The sequence below is a fragment of the Erithacus rubecula genome (assembly GCF_903797595.1).
Source record: "Erithacus rubecula genome assembly, contig: SUPER_33_unloc_1, whole genome shotgun sequence".
NCBI classification, from domain to species: domain Eukaryota; kingdom Metazoa; phylum Chordata; class Aves; order Passeriformes; family Muscicapidae; genus Erithacus; species Erithacus rubecula.
This window is the reverse complement of record NW_027636168.1, coordinates 275121-292479: the sequence shown is the minus strand read 5'-3', so window position 1 is coordinate 292479 and position 17359 is coordinate 275121. Positions and strand designations below refer to the sequence as shown.

At 48.9% G+C, this 17359-nt stretch overlaps 2 protein-coding genes across 2 annotated transcripts; both read left to right on the top strand.

Annotated features, from left to right (window-relative positions):
• Positions 1–5408: 5408 nt before the first annotated feature.
• LOC306813965 (uncharacterized protein) lies at positions 5409–7304 on the top strand. Its single transcript, XM_079329649.1, has 2 exons — positions 5409–6358; positions 6737–7304. The coding sequence occupies exons 1-2, from the start codon at positions 5410–5412 to the stop codon at positions 7231–7233; spliced, it is 1446 nt and encodes a 481-aa protein (XP_079185775.1). The 5' UTR covers position 5409; the 3' UTR covers positions 7234–7304.
• Positions 7305–12950: 5646 nt separating this feature from the next.
• Positions 12951–14014, top strand: LOC306814023 (uncharacterized protein; the record flags this gene model as incomplete). The annotated part of the gene is made up of 1 exon (XM_079329720.1): positions 12951–14014. The coding sequence occupies exon 1, from the start codon at positions 12983–12985 to the stop codon at positions 14012–14014; it is 1032 nt and encodes a 343-aa protein (XP_079185846.1). The 5' UTR covers positions 12951–12982.
• Positions 14015–17359: the final 3345 nt, after the last annotated feature.

Sequence of the window (17359 nt, the reverse complement as noted above, 5' to 3'; positions counted from 1 at the left end):
AATGGTTTGGGAATTGTAGAATGGTTTGGGATTGTGGAATGGTTTGGGATTGTAGGATGGTTTGGGATTGTGGAATGATTTGGGATTGTAGAATGGTTTGGGGTCCTGGAATGGTTTGGGGTCGTGGAATGGTTTGGGTTGGAAGGGACCTTAAAGCCCTTAAATCCAGTTCCAATCCAGGGGCAGGAACACCTTCCCCCACCCCAGGTGGATCCAATCCGTGTCCAGCCTGGCCTGGGACATTCCCAGGGATGGGAAATCCATGGAATTCCTTGGGCCAGACCCTCCCAGGGAACAATTCCTGCCCAAAATCCCACCCAAATTCCCCCTCTGTGCCCCTGACCCCATTCCCTGTGTCCTGTCCCTGCAGTTCCTGAGGAAAAGTGCCTCTCCAGCTTCCCTGGAGATCCTGCAGATCCTGGGAGAGACTTTGGGGTCTCCACAGGCTCAATATTCCCAATATTCCCAGCTTTTCCATCAGTGGGAACAGCGGGCTGAGCAGAGGGGTGAGAATCCTGATCTCCTGGGATCCCTCCCCAATTCCTGGGATCCCTCCCTGACCCTTGGGAATGCTGTCCCTGAAGTCCCCAGGTCTGGGACAGCTCAGGGATGAGTTTTTCCCACCAGGACCCCCAGGTCCTTCCCTACAGGGCTCATTCCCAGCAGGACAATCCCAGCCTGTGCTGCAAAAAGGGGTTGGGCTGAGACAAATCCAAAATTCAAATTTGGGAGGGAGGGAGGGAGGATCCCGAGGGATTTTCCAGGCGCCAGGAGCCGCCTGTGCAGGCCAATGCTGCACTCTGCTGGCTGGGGACACACAGTTCTGGGTCCCCTCATGGAAAAGGGACATGGAAGGGTTGGATCCTCATGGCCAGGGATGGGAACAGGGCTGGAGCAGCTGGAGAAGGGTCTGGAAAATCCTGAGGGAGCTGAGGGGGCTCAGCATGGAGAAAAGGGGGATCCAGGGGGAATTTTGGGTTCTGCCAGGGGGAACTCGGGATTTGATCCCAGGGAATGGGACAGGACAGGAGGAAACGACCTTGAGCTGTGCCAGGGTGGGAAATTTGGGATGATTTTTCCATGGAAAAAGGGTTGGGAAGTACTACAAGAGGCTCAGGGAGGGTTTGGATCCCCATCCCTGGAGGTGTCTATGGAATTCCTGGAATTCTGGGCGTTCAGAGTTCAGCACAGCTCGAACTCAACAACCTCAGAGCTCTTTCCCATCCTCAGGAATTTGGGAATTCTGCCCTTTTTACCCCACCTGGCTCCACCAGGTGAAGGAGGAGATGAAGGAGTTAAAGCAGGAGGGGTTGAAGGAGGGCAAAGATCCCAAAAAAGCCCAGGAGGAGGAGCCAGGTGGGACCTTGGGCGTTCTCCACCTCACCTTTAATAATCCAGGAGCGCCGCGGGTTTTGGAGGGTGAGCCGAGGCCCCAGGAATGCAGAGCTCCCTCCCTGCTCCCAAAATAGAAACTCTGGCAGCAGAACAAAAGGAGAGAGAAGAACAAAAAGAAAAGAAAAAAGAAAAAAAAAAAAAAAAAAAAAAAGGTGAGTTTTTAGGGTGTGATCTGTTTTGAAAGAACGAGTGATGGAAAAATCAGAAAGGGAATCTCCATGAGTTCCTGCCTGGGAATGCCTGACCACCTTTTCCAGGTGGAAATTCCCGCTGCCAGATAAATGGATATAAATTTATAGAAATAATATGTATTTATAATTTTTATTTATATAAATGTGAACTATTTTGGAGGGTCAAACCTCCTGCCAATGGAGCTGAAAGCCATGGAGGAATTGCAGCTTCAGAGCCAAGAATTCCTGCAGGAGAGAAGCCACAACAAAGCCACGTTCTTGTGGTCCAGGTGGAGCCAGACACTCAGAGCCGACCAGGAAAAGCCTGGATTTGTTCCTGGTGGACAATTCCTTGAAAAAAGGAAAAAAAATTGCCCTCTCTGTTTCTTCCTCCATGTGGGGCACAATTACCCAAGACCTCCCAAACTTCCTCATTCGTTTTCCTGCCTGAATTATTTGGGGCCGTTTCTCCTGGCCACAAAAACCACCTGGGCGGGGCCGTTTCTCCCAGTTCACAAGAAACCACATTTTTTAATTAAAAAAAAAAAATTAAAATACTTAGGCCCTCCCTGTGGCTTTGGGCTCCATGTTGGTATCACCAGGGCTGGGCTTTATTTTGTCCTGGTCCCTCTCAGCTCTGCTGGAGGCAGCTGGGATGAATTGGCCTTTTTTGGGGTAATTTTTTTCAAAATGAATCCATAAAAGCACTGAGCAGATTTTTAATGACTTAAAAAAATTCATCTTCTGATTTTTGGAGTTGTTTCATGTCACAAGGAACCCATAAAAGCACTGAGCAGATTTTCAGTGACTTAAAAAAATAATCTTTGTTTTTTTGGGTAATTTTGTGTCTCAATGAACCCGTAAAAGCGCTGAATAGGTTTTTAGCTACATGAAAAATTCATCTCTGGGTTTTGGAGTTATTTTGTGTCACAATGAACCCAGGAAGGTGCCGAGCAGATTTTTAGTAACCCAAGAAAAGGAATTCCTGGTTTGATGAGTTTTTTTACCCCTGTGAGATAAGGAGGTCAACGACAGGGGAAGGCACGCGGGGCTGGAGGAAGTTTATCAGCTCCTGGAGATTTTTGTCACCTCTGGGTGTCCCCACGCGGATCCCGAGGTTGTCACCTGTCCCCAGAGCAGCGGGAATGTGGCACCCAGTGACTCTCAGGTGACCAGGAGAGGGTTGGGTGGCAGCTCTTGCACAACCTGCTCAGCTGCCACCCAAAAATAATCGTCCTTCAAAAATCACGTGGGACTTTCTCACTGATTCAGCTCCTTATCTCACAACAACTGGAAAAAATCCTCATAAAACCTGGAGACGAGTTTTATAGTCACTAAAGATCTGCTCAGCTCTTTTATGGCTTCATTGTGACACAAAATAACCCCAAAACCCAGATGATGAAATTTTTTAAGTCGCTCAAATTCTGCTCAGTGCTTTTATGGATTCATTTTGAAAAAAATAACCCCAAAAAAGGCCAGTTCATCCCAGCTAGCTCCAGCAGAGGACAAAACGAAGCCCAGCCTTGGTGACAACAACACAGAGCCCAAATCCACAGGGAGAGGGGCAGGGCCTGAGTATTTTCAATTTATTATTTTTTTTTAATTAAAAAATGTGGTTTCTTGTGAACTGGGAGAAATGGCCCCACCCAGGTGGTTTTTGTGGCCAGGAGAAAGGGCCCCAAATAATTCGGGCAGGAAAATGAATGAGGAAGTTTGGGAGGTCTTGGGTAATTGTGCCCCACATGGAGGAAGAAGCAGAGAGGGTGAAATCCTCCTTTAATTACGGAATTCTCCACCAAGAACGAATACAGGAAGGAATCCAGACCCTTCCTGCTTGGTTCCGTGAAATTTCTTCTGGATGATCCCAAGGAGAGCTCAGAGGGACCAGGACAAAGCAGTGCCCAGCCCTGGTAACATCAACACTTGTAGAATTAGAGTTTTTTAATTAAAAAATTCAGATTTTGATGGATAACCAGCTTCACCCACCACAAGGCGGGATTTGTTTTCCTGTTTTTCCTTTTGAATTGAAATCCACACCCAAAACTTGACCCAACACCCCCAAAATCAGGGGCTGGAGAAACCCATGGCAAACCCATCCCAAACCCAACAATATGGCACAACCCCATGCCAGTGAGACCCCCAGGGATGGAAAAAAACCCTGGAAAACCATTCCTACACATCCAGGGGTTCAGCCCCCAAAAACAACCCCGGGGCTGGGGCTGTTGCTGCTGTGAATGCCACGGAGGATTAATTATCCCGAGGTAATTACTCTGGGAAGCTGACATGGAACCACTCATTGTCGGGGATGAGTCGGCGGCTCCGACTCACCCCGGGAGGTTTTGGGGACTTGGTGGCCCTATAAAAGCTGTCCTGGAGCTGGGACACTCTGGTCACCTCTGGAAACTCTTCCCACCCCCAGGAGCTGGGTGAGTTGGGTTCCCTGAACCTCTGGAGATGATGGGGTGGGAAATTCCCAGGGAATTCTGAGGGAATTCTTGATTTCCAGAGTGGGGTTGGGCTGGGTTGGGTGGTTCAGAGAAGGGTCCCCATTCCCAGGAAGTTTCCAAGGTCAGGCTGGACAGGGTTAGGAATTGGGAGATTCACGGTGTTTTGGGAAAATGACAGCTCGTTTTGGGGTGGGATTGGTGGATTCCATGGAGAGATGTGAAGTGGTTTTAGAAAAAAAAAAAAAAAAAAGGCAGCTCAGTTTGGGGTGGGATTGGTCATTCCCAGAGATCCAGGGTGACTTTGAAAAATAGTCAAATAGCAGCCAAGTTTGGGGTCAGATTGGTGGATTGCAGGAAGAGATCCAAGGTGGTTTTAGAAAAAATGCCAGCTCGTTTTGGGGTGGGATTGGTCATTCTCAAGCAGAAATCCAGGGTGGCTTTGGGAAAATGACAGCTTGATTTGGGGTGGGATTGGTGTTTTCCAGGGAGAACATTCCCTGCAAGAAAGGATGGTGGGAGGGGTTTTTCAGGAACTGGAGCAACGGGAGAAGGGGGAATGGGGTAAAAGTGAAAGAGAAGAAATTCAGATTGGATTTGGGGAGGAATTGCTCCCTGTGAGGGCAAGGGAGAGCGTGGCACAGGTGATTCCATGGATTTCCCATCCCTGGAAGTGTCTCAGACCAGGTTAGAGCCACCCATGGCAGGGGTTGAGTTGATTTTTAATGTCCCTTCCAACCCAAAGCACTCTGGGATTCTGTGATCACGAAATTCCTGTTTATTCCTGATTATTCCATATAAAAAATTCTATTTGGGAGAGGTTTTTAAAACTGATTGGTTGAAATTTCTATGTCAGAGTGGGAGAGGACTCTTGGTGTTCACTGCTGAGTGTCTGAATATTAGATTTTCTCCTGAAAAAGGGGAGTTAAGGAACGGGTTTGTTTTAATTAATTAATTTAATTAATTGGGTTTTTTTTGCATGACATTCAGTGCTGAATGTCCCCAGATGTCCCCAACTTGCTTTCAGGATGTGGCTCAGAGTTAAAAATAGGGGTTGGGTCTCTCAGATGCTGCTGGGGCCATGTTGGGATGGTGGCACAGCTGGGACGTGTCCCTGAGGTGTGGGGACCACAGGTTGGGGAGGGACCCTAAAATCCACCTCATTCCAACCCCATTGTGTCCTTTGAGTGTCCCCAAAGTGTCCCCTAGACCTCCACCAGCATCTCCCACTTGTGACACAAGTCCCAGTCCCACAGTCCCAAAAGTTTGGAATTGTCCCTGAGATTTGGGGACCAGCAGCTTCCTCAGGTGTCCCCAGATGGGTTGGGTTGGGAGTGACCTCAAACTTCACCTGATTCCAACCCCGTCGTGTCCTTCCAGTCCTGCCACGTGTCCCCAAGATGTCCTGCTACCTCCACCAGCACCTCCCTCCGCTTCACCAGGACCCTGTGGCGCTGTCCCCTGGCGTCCCCTTCCCGGCTCAACGGTGGCACTCCTCCACCTGCATCCCCCAGGCCGTGCCCGGCCAGGTCCCCCTGCAGCGGGCCATGTCCTCCAGCGTGTGCCACCAGCAAAGTGTCACCCGGACCGTGCCCCGCCAGCTCCTCGGACCCCCCTGCGTGCCCCAGCAGCAGCAGATTGTCCCCAGGCGGGTGACAACGTGCGTGCCACCGCAGCAGCGCGTGACCGGCGGCGCGGGCGTCACCCGGTGCGTGCCACACCAGGTGGGGGTGACCCAATGTGTGCCACAGCAGGTGGGGGTGACCCAGTGCGTGCCACAGCAGCTGCGGGTGCCACAGCCCGTCCCCCAGCAGCAGAAGATCGTCCCCAGGTGTGTCACCACCTGCGTGCCGCAGCAGCGCCTGACGGGCGGCGCGGGTGTCACCGGTGTCACCCGGTGCGTGCCGCAGCAGCTGCCGGTGCCACCGCCTGAGCGCATCCCCCCCCAGCAGCAGCAGATTGTCCCCAGGTGTGTCACCACCTGCGTCCCCCGGCCGCCGTACGTCACCAAGGGTGTCCCTCAGCAGCAGAGCGCCACCAGGTGCGTCCCCCAGCAGTGTGTGACCACGGTGTGTCCCCAGCAGGGTGTCCCCAAGTGTGTCACCACCTGTGTCCCCCAGCAGCGCGCGGCACAGCGCGTCTCGTACCAGTGGGTGACGGCGCCTGTCCCCCAGCAGCAGCAGAGTGTCACCGCCCCTGTCCCCCAGCAGTGGCACGGCAGGTGTGTCACCAAGTGTGTCCCTCAGCAGTGTGACACCGGTGGGGCCAGCCTCTGTGTCCCTCAGCAGCAGCAGAGTGGGACGCTTTGTGTCCCTCAGCAAAGTGTCACCAAGGGTGTGCTCCAGCAAAGTGTCACCAAGGGTGTCCCCCAGCAGTATGGGACAGTTTGTGTCCCCCAGCAAAGTGCCACCAAGTGTGTCCCCCAGCAAAGTGCCACCAAGTGTGTCCCCCAGCAGAGTGGGACAGTTTGTGTCCCTCAGCAAAGTGTCACCAAGTGTGTCCCTCAGCAATATGGGTCAATCTGTGTCCCTCAGCAGTGTGTGACCAAGAGTGTCACTCATCAGAGTGCCACCAAATGTGTCCCCCAGCAGTGCTGCACTAAGTGTGTCCCTCAGCAGTGTGTGACCAAGAGTGTCACCCAGCAAAGTGCCACCAAGTGTGTCCCCCAGCAATATGGGACAATTTGTGTCCCCCAGCAGTGTGTGACTAAATGTGTCCCCCAGCAAGGTATGGCCAAGTGTGTCCCCCAGCAAAGTGCCACCAAATGTGTCCCCCAGCAGAGTGTAACCAAGAGTGTCACTCAGCAAAGTGCCACCAAATGTGTCCCCCAGCAGAGCGTGACCAAATGTGTCCCCCAGCAAAGTGCCACCAAATGTGTCCCCCAGCAATATGGGACAATTTGTGTCCCCCAGCAATGTGTGACAAAATGTGTCCCCCAGCAAAGTGCCACCAAATGTGTCCCCCAGCAGAGTGTAACCAAGAGTGTCACTCAGCAAAGTGCCACCAAATGTGTCCCCCAGCAGAGCGTGACCAAATGTGTCCCCCAGCAAAGTGCCACCAAATGTGTCCCCCAGCAATATGGGACAATTTGTGTCCCCCAGCAATGTGTGACTAAATGTGTCCCCCAGCAAAGTGCCACCAAATGTGTCCCCCAGCAGCCCGGCGGGGTGAAGATCTCCAGCCACTCCAAGAAATACTGCTCGGCCCCCAAGTGGCCCTGGTGACAGGGAATGTGACGAGGACAATCCCTGGAAAATCGGGATTTGGGTTCTTTTTCTCCTCCCACTCCCACTTGTGTGATTCTGGTTTTCTGGGTGGTTCCCTCTCTTCCCGTGGTGACATTCCAGGTGCCTCTGGATCCTTTCTTGGTCTACTGCAAGGTGTTGGTGGGATGGGATCGAATTCCTGAACAATTCCAAGAAATTGTGATTTTAAAGCAATTAAAATAAAACTAATAAAAATATTATTTAATTTAAAAATATTTTAAAATAATAATAAAACAATATTTTTTAAATTAATACTGAAAAATAAAAGAAGGAATAGAAAGATCTGAGGAGCCCAGATCTTCGAGAGGATTGGTCCAGATCCCAGCACAAGAAGTCGTGATTAAAAAAAAAAAAAAAAAAAAAAAAATAAAAACTAAGAAATATAAAAATCAGAGAAGTCCAGATCTTCCAGAGGACCGGTCCAGATCCCAGCTCCAGGTTTATTCCTGGAATTGGGATGGAATGTTCCAGTTAAGCTGGATCCCACAAGGGAGTTTTCCAGAACATCCAAGCTCGGGATGGGAATTTCTGACGGAACTGGGATAAAAATTCCCTTGGAATCCCAGGATTGGAGAGGGAGCAGAGCGGGTCAGAATTCCTCATTCCATCAGGGTGATCCTGAAGCATGGGATGCTTCTGGAATATTCCAAAACTTTTCCAGAGCACAGTGAAGGAATTCCAAAAATTCAGGTGGAAAAGGTGCTCCTGTTCCAGGAGAGCCCCTCCCCCTTTGGAATGTGACCAGAATTCCCAGATTTTTAACCCAGCAAAGACCCCAAACAGGAATTCCCCAAGAATTCCCAGTTTGGTGAAGCCCAAATGTGCCTCACAAAGTTTTTATTCTTTGATGAAGATAAAAACCACCACTAGAAATGAAAAATCTTTGAAAAAGTGGAAGTGATTTGATAATGTTTCATTGGAAAGTTAATTAATTAAATTATTTATGCTGAAGATGTGAACTGAAAATAAACTTTATTTGCAGAAATATACAAATATTTTACATACATAAACTTAAATAAACATTCTTGTCTGATCTTAGATTAAAATCTTGGGTTTCTGCCTCTTGGTGATTTTGTATTTTAAATAAAATATTTTTAAAAATTTAAATATTTATTTATTCTTATTTAATATAAATATTTATTATTTTTTATTATTTTGTCAGTATTATTATAAATAATTGTTATTATTATATTTATTTAACATGATATCTTTATTTAATGTGAAAGACTTCTTTAATGGAATGTTTTGGGTTTCCAGGACCTGTTGGATCCATGGAAAATCAGGATAAAATCCTGGAATAATTTGGGTTTCTGGGACCTGGAGTGGGTGAAAATTGGGAAAAAAATCCTGGAATACTTCAGGTTTCCAAGATTTGTTGGATCCACAGAAATTTGGGATAAAAATCATGGAATAATTTGGGTTGGTGGGAGGTCAAAACCAACCCATTCCATGGGCAGGGACCTTCCACCATCCCAGGTGGCTCCGGGCTGGAATTGGGTCCTTCCAGGGATGGGAAATCCATGGAATCACCTGGGCCAGAGAAGGATTTATCCCAAATATCCCATCTAAACCATCCCATAGAATTCTGGATGGTTTGGGTTGGAAGGACCTTAAAGATCCTGGAAGATCCAAGGGAGATCTCCCACTCTACCAGGTGGATCCAGCCTGGCCTGGGACACTTCCAGGGATGGGAAGTCCATGGAATTCCCTGGGCCTGGCCCTCACAGGGAACAATTCCTGCCCAAAATCCCACCCAAATTCCCCTGACCCCATTCCCTGTGTCCTATCCCTGCAGTTCCTGAGGAAAAGTTCCTCTCCAGCTTCCCTACAAATCCTGGTGGGGGCTCTGGGTTCTCCACATTCCCAGTATTCCCAACATTCCCAACATTCCCAGCCCCTCCATGACCTTAGTTGTCCCATCTCTGTGGATTTTTTTCCTCCATGGAATCTTCTAGAAAATCCTCCTGGGAGGAGGCGGGTCCTTGATTTTTGGGGTCACAGGGATTTGGGGATGTTTTGGGACGGCCCTGACTCAGCTGTGCCTCAGTTTCCCCAGTGTTTAATTGGGAATAATGACCCCCCCCCAAAATATCCCAGGAGCCTCACGGAGATGAAAGGGCCTCGCAAATGTTAATTAAGGATATTTGGGTGCTAATTAAGGGCATTTTTAATGCCAGGTCACGAAGTTATCCCCACACTGGGCACACACAACCAGGAATTAGCAGCTCTCCTTGATCCCGAGCTTCCCAAGGAATTCCCATAAAACCCAGCTTAATCCACACTCCGACGCCTGTTTATTCCCGAAAATTTAGGTCAGGGAATTTAAAGAGTTTAAAAATTCCTTGCTGTTGTTGTTCAGGGGAGGGAGAATCCATAAAAGTGAGAGGAATCCGGGGCTGGAGTCAGGATTTGCCTTTGGGTTCCTCCCTGGAGCCCTCGGAATGTTGGGATCCACCTGGAAACCCGGCGCCGTGTCCCTGTTATTTATTTCCTCTGGAGCCAGGGGAAGCTGGGGAATTAAATGGAAATCACAGGGCTCCTGGGAAAGCAGGAAATAAACCAGGAAATTTGGGTCACAGGTCATAATGTGGAGCTTGATATTCCAAATATTCCAAAATTCTAAATTTTCAATATTCCAAAAAATTCCAATATTCAAATACTCCAATATTCCAATATTTCACAATTCCAATATTCAAATAATCTAATATTGAAATATTACAACATTCAAATGTTTCAATATTCCAATATTCCACTACTCCAATACTCAAATAATCTAATATTCAAATACTCCAATATTCAAATGTCTAAATATTCCAATATCCAAAAATCCAAAATTCAAATGTTCAAATATCCACATATTCCAATATTCAAATATTTCAAAATTCCAACATTCCAATGCTCCAATATTCCAACATCCAAACATCTCAATATTCCAAAATTCCAATATTCAAGTACTCCAAATATTCCAATATTTCAATACTCCAAATATTCCAGTTATGGAATTCTTGTGGCCAGGTACTGACCAATGGAATGGTGAAATTCCCAAGGCTCCAGGAGCAGGGTGGGATTTTGGGAATTCTGAGCAGGGCCTGGAGGTGGATTTGAACTCTTCCAAGGAGGACATTCTATGACAATTCCATGATAATTCCATTAGAATTCCATGATCATTCCCTCTTTTTCAGGCTCCTCACCTGAATCCCTGGAACTCAAAAGTGTCGGATTCATAATATAGAGACAAAAAAGAAAATAAAACTTTCCAGGGACAAAAAACCCCCCAAAAAACTCCCAAAACCCCAAATTTCAGGTCCTTCCCTGAAGCCGCAGAAGCGACTCTCCCAAAATCACCATTCCCAATTTTCCCTGGAGATTTTCGTGGAATAAACAGGGAGCAGGAAATCATTCCCAATTTTCCTTGAGTTGTTTTTTATTTTGTAGGATAAACAGGGAACAGAGGGAGCAGGAAATGGGAATTTTGGAGAGTTTTTTGGGATGAGCCAAAAAAGGGCAGCACCGGCCCCTTTGTGACAGCGAATTTTTGGGAGCTGTCCCAAGGGCTCCTAATGATCCCTCCTCTCTCCCCTGGATTCCTGGGAAGGAACCCGCGTGTCCCAATAATTATGGGATGCCCCGAGTCCTTCCTGGATGGATTTTCAAAGGGATTCCTGCCTGCAGCTCCCATGGGAATGAGGAATTCCTTCTTCATGCCCTTGGCTGGCCTCAACCACCATTTATTTTAAACTTTTTTTGGGGTTTCGCCGCCATTTTTTTTATTTTTGGGGCTGAAAGAGCTGTTTGGGCTGGAATTTCGGGAAGATCCATGAGCATCCTTGGTTTTCCAATTTGTTTTTTTCTGGTTTTTTTTTTTTTTTGCTGGTCCAACCTTTTGGATCCCGGCGATCCAGGACATCCCTGGGAGCCGGAGCTGCACGTGGCCGGGATTTGGGGTGCAATTAAAGCATCACCCCGGCCAAACCCAACCTCCCCAATTCCCTGGGGCATTCCCGGGCTCCATAAAAACCCGGCCCAGGCCGGGCTTTTCCCGGACACTTCTCTGCAGCTCTTCTCCCTCATGACCTGGGTAAGTCCAAAGGAACTCCCAAAATCCCGCTTTTTATTCCCGAATTCTCCTCCAGCTCTTTTTTTTGGGGGTGCGTGGCTCTTCCAGCTGTAGCTGCACTGAGGAAAAACAGGGAAAAGATTCCATGAAAGTGCTGAGGAGATTCTTAATTACTTAACTCCCAAATTCCTGATTTTAGGAGTTTTTTAAATATCTCCTGTCGCGAGGAAGGAGTGGGATTTTTTGGGAGGGATTTCTTATTTTTTTCCCGGTAGGATGTGGACAGGATCCCGGCGGGAATGGGATGCAGGATTGGAAGAGCCCAGGCAGCTCCTCCAAAGGAAGCGCAGGAATTCGCTGCCTATTTCATGGAATTTTAAACAAATAAATCTTTTCCCCCGAACACAGCGAGGAGCTGACTGAATTCCAGACGGGAAAAATCCCCGATTCCTAAAAACTCCCGGGTAAACCCCCTAAAAATGAGTGGGAGGAGCAAATAATCCCCTTAATTAAGAGGCGTTTTGTACTAATGAGCTTAATCATAATTGCTGCCATTGTTTTCCCGGCGCTGTTTTTATTGGACAATGATTGTTTTGATTGTGACGATAACGAGTTTTCCTAAATCAGCCGGGCACGTGACTCTGTCCTGCTTTAGGATTTGGGAGGATGAAACCTTAAATCCTGGAATAATCAGAATTCGGAGTGGTCAGAAAATGCAGAATTTCAATTTTCCCCCCACTATCCACTATGTAGATTTATTTATTTATTTATTTATTATTCATGGTTTACTCTCCGCAAAAAACTATTGCCATTAAACCATTTTTGCCCAAAATAATCCTGATTAAACCTGGGAAAACTCCCTAAACCTGAAGTTTTTTCTGGAGTGGGACGGTTTTTCCTGATATTTCCAAGAAAAAGGGAGACTTTTCCAGGGAAGAAAAGCAGGGTTCATTTATTGGGTGCAATTTTCCCAAAAAACAGCGAAGCTGGAGCCATTCCCAATCCTGTGTCACCTGCTTAGGGTGACACCGCCCTGGCAGGACGCTCCTTCCACCCCCAAATCTGGGATTCTGGGATATTTAATTCCTTTATTCGGATGCGATTTTGCCTTGATTTTTGCCTTCCCTCCACCAAATACTTAGACGCGATCCTTCTGCATTCCCCCCCCCCCCCCCAAAAAAAAAAAACAACTCGGGATTTGCCCTGACAGGGAGCCAGGGCTGTCCCTGCCCCATTCCAGACCCCAAATCCTTGTGGGATTAAAGCTCCAGAGAGCCCCAAACCCCTCCTGCCCCTCGGCGTGGCTTGGTGGCCACACCCGGCTATTACCGGGTGGCCAAACCCGTAATTTTGGGCTCTTCTTTCATCTCCCAGGGAGCTCAACTTGAAAGGGCGACCCGGGGAGGAGCTCGGGGAGTCACCCAGAGGGTGAGGCGCCACGGTTCGAGGGTTGGCACGAACCCCGGGCTGAAATTTCGCATTTTTTTTTTTCAGTCTTTCCAGAGCAGAATCCGGAAATTCGGACGGAATTTGCTCTCCCCTCCCAAACACACCCCGGGTTGAGTCACGGTCAGCGAGGAGAGCGGGGCGTGGCGGGCGAGTTTGGGGGCTGAATCACCAAAAAAAAGAAAAAAATAAAACAAAACAAAAATGAGGAAATCTCTGTTTTTTCGCTGTTTTCGCAGGTTTGAGCCCCCCCGCTCCACCATGCACTACCCCGGCGAGCGCTGCCCGCCGCTCCTCCTGCAGGGCCCCAAATTCATCCCCGAGCTGCTCCCACCTTGCCCTGCACACCCCGAGCCCTTCGCCAACACCTGCCACCCCCTGAGCATCACCAAGAGCCCGGTGCCCCGCTGGCAGAGCTGTCCCCAAGGTGCCACCGCGCTGTCGCTGCTGCCGTGCCAGCCGCTGGTGCAGAAATGCCTCCTGCTCTACCCCGAGCCCTGCGAGACCACGCGGCTGCTGCCCCGCTCTGAGCCGGGCCCCAGGTGCTCCGCTGGCCCCCAAACCTTGCCGGCCACCGAGAGCGGCCCCCGTGGCGACAAGAAGCGCGTGGCCAGGAGCCTGCCGCCCTGCGCTCCGCCGCGCTGCCCCGAGCCCGGCCGGCTGCGCTTTCCCCCGTGCGGCATCCGCTACTCGTCCTCGGCGTCCTGCCGGGGCGAGTGCCGCTCGCACAAGGTGGCCAAGTGCTCCTGGCGTTGCCCTGAGCTGACCAGCGGCTACTCGCTGCCCCTCCGAGGGGTCACCGAGTGTCCTCCGCAGCAGAGCGTGGCTCATTCCTTCCTGCAGGAGTACCTGGCCCCGCACAGGTGCTCCAAGGGGTACCCGACGCAGGAATTTGTCACCTGCTCGTGCGGGGAGCAGCGCCTGGGCTGCGCCACCAAGGCCACCAAGGAGTGTCCCCCGCTCAGGGAGGTGGCCAAGGGCACCAAGGAGTGTCCCCAGCTCAGGGAGGTGGCCAAGGGCACCAAGGAGTGCCCCCCGCTCAGGGAGGTGGCCAAGGGCTCGCCGGTTCTCGAGGGGATCAAGGTGAGGAGCTGCTCCGCGCAGCACCTGAGCAAGTCCCGCTGTGGCCAGCACCGCTCCCGCGGGACCCCGCGCCCCTCCCGCCTGGCCCCGGCTCCGGCCAAACGCTCCGGACACCCCAAAAAAAGTCGCAGCGCGTCCAGGTGGCTCTGGTGAGGTAGGGGAGGGGACAGTCGGGGATCCTAAGGGGGAGGGGGGAGCAGGAGTGGGGTGATTGCCCGCTCCTTGGAGCAGAGATTTGAGGTGATTTCCCCCTCCTTTGAGCCGAAGTTTGGGGTGATTTCCCCCTCCTTGGAGCCCAAAGTTGGGGTGATTCCCTGCTCCATGGAGCCTGAGTTTGGGGTGATTCCCCCCCTCCATGAAATCGAAATTTGGGGTGATTCCTCCTCCATGAAGCTCAGGACTGGGGCGATTTCCCCCTCCATGGAGCCGAAGTTTGGGATGATCTCCCCCTCATTCGAGCAGAAGTTTGGGGTGATCGCCCCCTCCATGAAATCGAAGTTTGCAGTGATCTCCCCCTCCATGGAGCCGAAGTTTGGAGTGATTCCCCCCTCCATTCCCAGTCCTGTCCCTCAAGCCTGGTTCTACCCCATATCGTGCCCCTATTAACCTCACAGAGCCAATCCCCCGTTTCATTCGACCCCAAAATCGGATTTTTTCAGCGCTGGGAAGGTGTCGGGGAGAGGCTGAGGAGCTCTGAGCCACTTGGAACCTCAACCCAGTGCCTTGGTGACAACGTTTACACCCTGTTTTTATTCTTGTGGGATCAATTCTACTCTGGTCGTGCCACTCGAATTAAACTCAGGTTGCAGCTGATTCCTGCTCTCTGCCTGATTTATTTTCCATCTTTTAGACAGTTTCTAATTCCTACTCATGGGGGAAAAAAAACCAAACCAAAACAACAACAGCAACAACAATAACAACAACAACAAAGACCAAACAACCGTTTTCCTGTTGTTACACCACTCATTTTTTGTAAAATAAAGAAAATAATCGCAATTTTAGGGCTGGGTTTACTACTACAGATTTACTGTGAGGAGGGGATGATGTTCCTCACAGGAATTCCTTCCCAATATCCAACCTAAACTTCTCCCCATCAATCTGAACCCATTCCCCTTTTCCTGACACTCCAGACCCTTGGGAAAAAAAATATAAAAATTTCTCCCTGTGTTTCCCGCAGCTCCTGCCAAGTCACAGTGGGGTCGCCCCAAAACTTCTCCAGGCTGAAAATTCCCAATTTCCTTCACTTTTCCTCCCAATAAGAAGGGGAAAAAAAAGAAAGGAAAAAAAAAAAAAAAAAAAAAAGAGGAAAAAAAAAAAAAAAAAAGGGAGAAAGAAAAAGAGAAAAAAAAAGGGGGGAAGAGGGGATGGATCAGCAGGAAAAAAATTAATTGTAAAAATCTGATTCTGTGGATTTGCTGCTGATAATGTGGCTGTGTTGAGAGGACAAAATATAAACCCGATGTCTCAAATCAGCCGCGAAATTTTGTTGTAATTCCACGAGGACGATCCTCGGGCACTCCTGCTCCCCTTTCCCTCCCTCATCCCGAAGTTTTCCGGGTGGGATTTGCCCTTGGAAAAGTCACGGGACCGGGAAAAGGGAACCCCAAAAAGCGCATCCGGGCAGTGCCGCCGCCTGGTGGCGAGAGCGGAAAACTGCGCCAGGAATTCCATCCCCATCCCAAAAAAATCCCATCCCCAAAGGAATTTCCGATTCCAAGGGGAATTTCCCTGGATTTTTCCTCCCACGGAGAGAACCGGGAGGTTAAAAGGAGCTCCCGCTCCAGGAGGGGTTGGATGCTCTGCAGGTTAAGAGGCATCAGAATAAAAATTCCAATTTTTCCCGAGATTTTCATTGTTTTTAAGGAGGGAGACTACAAGAAGGGATTGGTTCAGGAGCCTCCAAGAGATCCACGATAATTTGGAATTATCAAAGGACATGAAATAGAATTTCCCGTGAATTCCCAGAAATCTGCAATAACAGAGCTTGATGGGATCGGCCTCGATTGGGAAGAAGGAATCCAAACCTGCATTCTTTTTTTTTAAACTCTGTGAGAACCTGAAATTTTAGGACATGATGAGAGAAATAATCCCGATAATGAGGTTCCCACACAAGTGGGGGATGTCAAAACACGTCAGGAATATTCGCGGGTGATTTATGCATGCAAAGTAATATAAATATATAAATATAAATTACAAATTTGTGATATAAATAACAAATCATCTCAGAAAAACTGCTCGGGGCAGGAAAAAGATCTGGAATATTCCCCCTGGATGGAAGTGCCTCTTCCACAAATCAACACGATGTTGTTGTCCAGCCCAGCTCCAGGTAATTTGCATATTCATGAAGCAAAACAATCGATTTCTCTTCAAAAATCACCCCAAAATTGGCTCCAAAGCAGTTCCAGCTCTGGGGGAATTTCCAGGGGCAGGGGTTGATTTCCAGGAATTTCCACTGGAACAGATTTTCTGGGGAATGTTGGGATCTCCCTCAGCGGGGATATTCCAGAGCCATCCTGAAAATCCAGGCTTGATTCTTCCTGCCTGAAGAATTCCTGAATTTCCCAGTGAATCCCATAAAATACCCAGTGAATCCCATAAAATACCCGAAGAATTCCATAAAATATCCAATGAATTCCATAAAACACCCAACGAATTCCGTGAAATACCAATTTCAAAATTCTGGGATTCTCCCAGCTCTGAGTTTCCACCCAAATCAGCAAAGCTTCAGGAAATTAATCAATTTTCCCTGCTTCCACAGGATTAAGTTTTTCTTTTCCTCGTACTTAAGCCTCCCTAGAGGCATTTTTATCCCAATAAAAAATTGGGATGGGGCTTGGAGGGAGCTGGGATAGCGGGAAGCATTCTCTCTCCCTGGAAAAGGGCTGCAATGGGATGAGATTGAACCCAAACCACCCCAGGGTTGGAAAATCCAGGCAGAAATGGCAAAATCTCCTCTGGAATTCACTTTTCCTGCAAAATCCCACCAGGAATTCCCATGGAAAAGGGAATAACGCGGGTAAACAAGCCCAAAATAATTACCAGTAATTAAAATTATTACACATGAGGGGAGGGCAATTAAAACCTCGCATCTAAAGGCTGCCTCAGCTTCCTGGAAGTTCGGGGGTTCTTATAAAACTCCAGGGATTTGGGACTGCCCTGGACATTCCCAACGATTCTTTCCTGGAATTTCGGTGAGTTCCTCTCCTGCCCGTTCCAGAATTTGGGGAAAGGGAAATAAATAGTTCGGGTTTCACGGGAATTCCGTGGCTTCAAAAATTTCCCAGCGAGATTCCCTGCTGGGAATGGGTTTGTTGGATATCTGGGGTGAGTCCAGCCTTAAAAATGGAATTCCTGTTAAAATCTCCTCAAAAAAATCCCGCTGGAATGTTGTTATTATCAATTAACCGCCAGTATCAATAAAAGTCGCTTTAATTTTGATTCTGGCGGGATTTAGATGAGTTTGTCATAAAAGTCATGGAAGGTTTTGGGATTTTAAAA

Coding starts and splice junctions, on each gene's coding strand:
- LOC306813965 (XM_079329649.1), top strand. CDS start 5,410: ATGTCCTGCTACCTCCACCAGCACCTCCCTCCGCTTCACCAGGACCCT. Junction 6,359..6,736: donor CAAGGGTGTGCTCCAGCAAA/GTGTCACCAAGG, acceptor TCCCCCAGCAAG/GTATGGCCAAGTGTGTCCCC.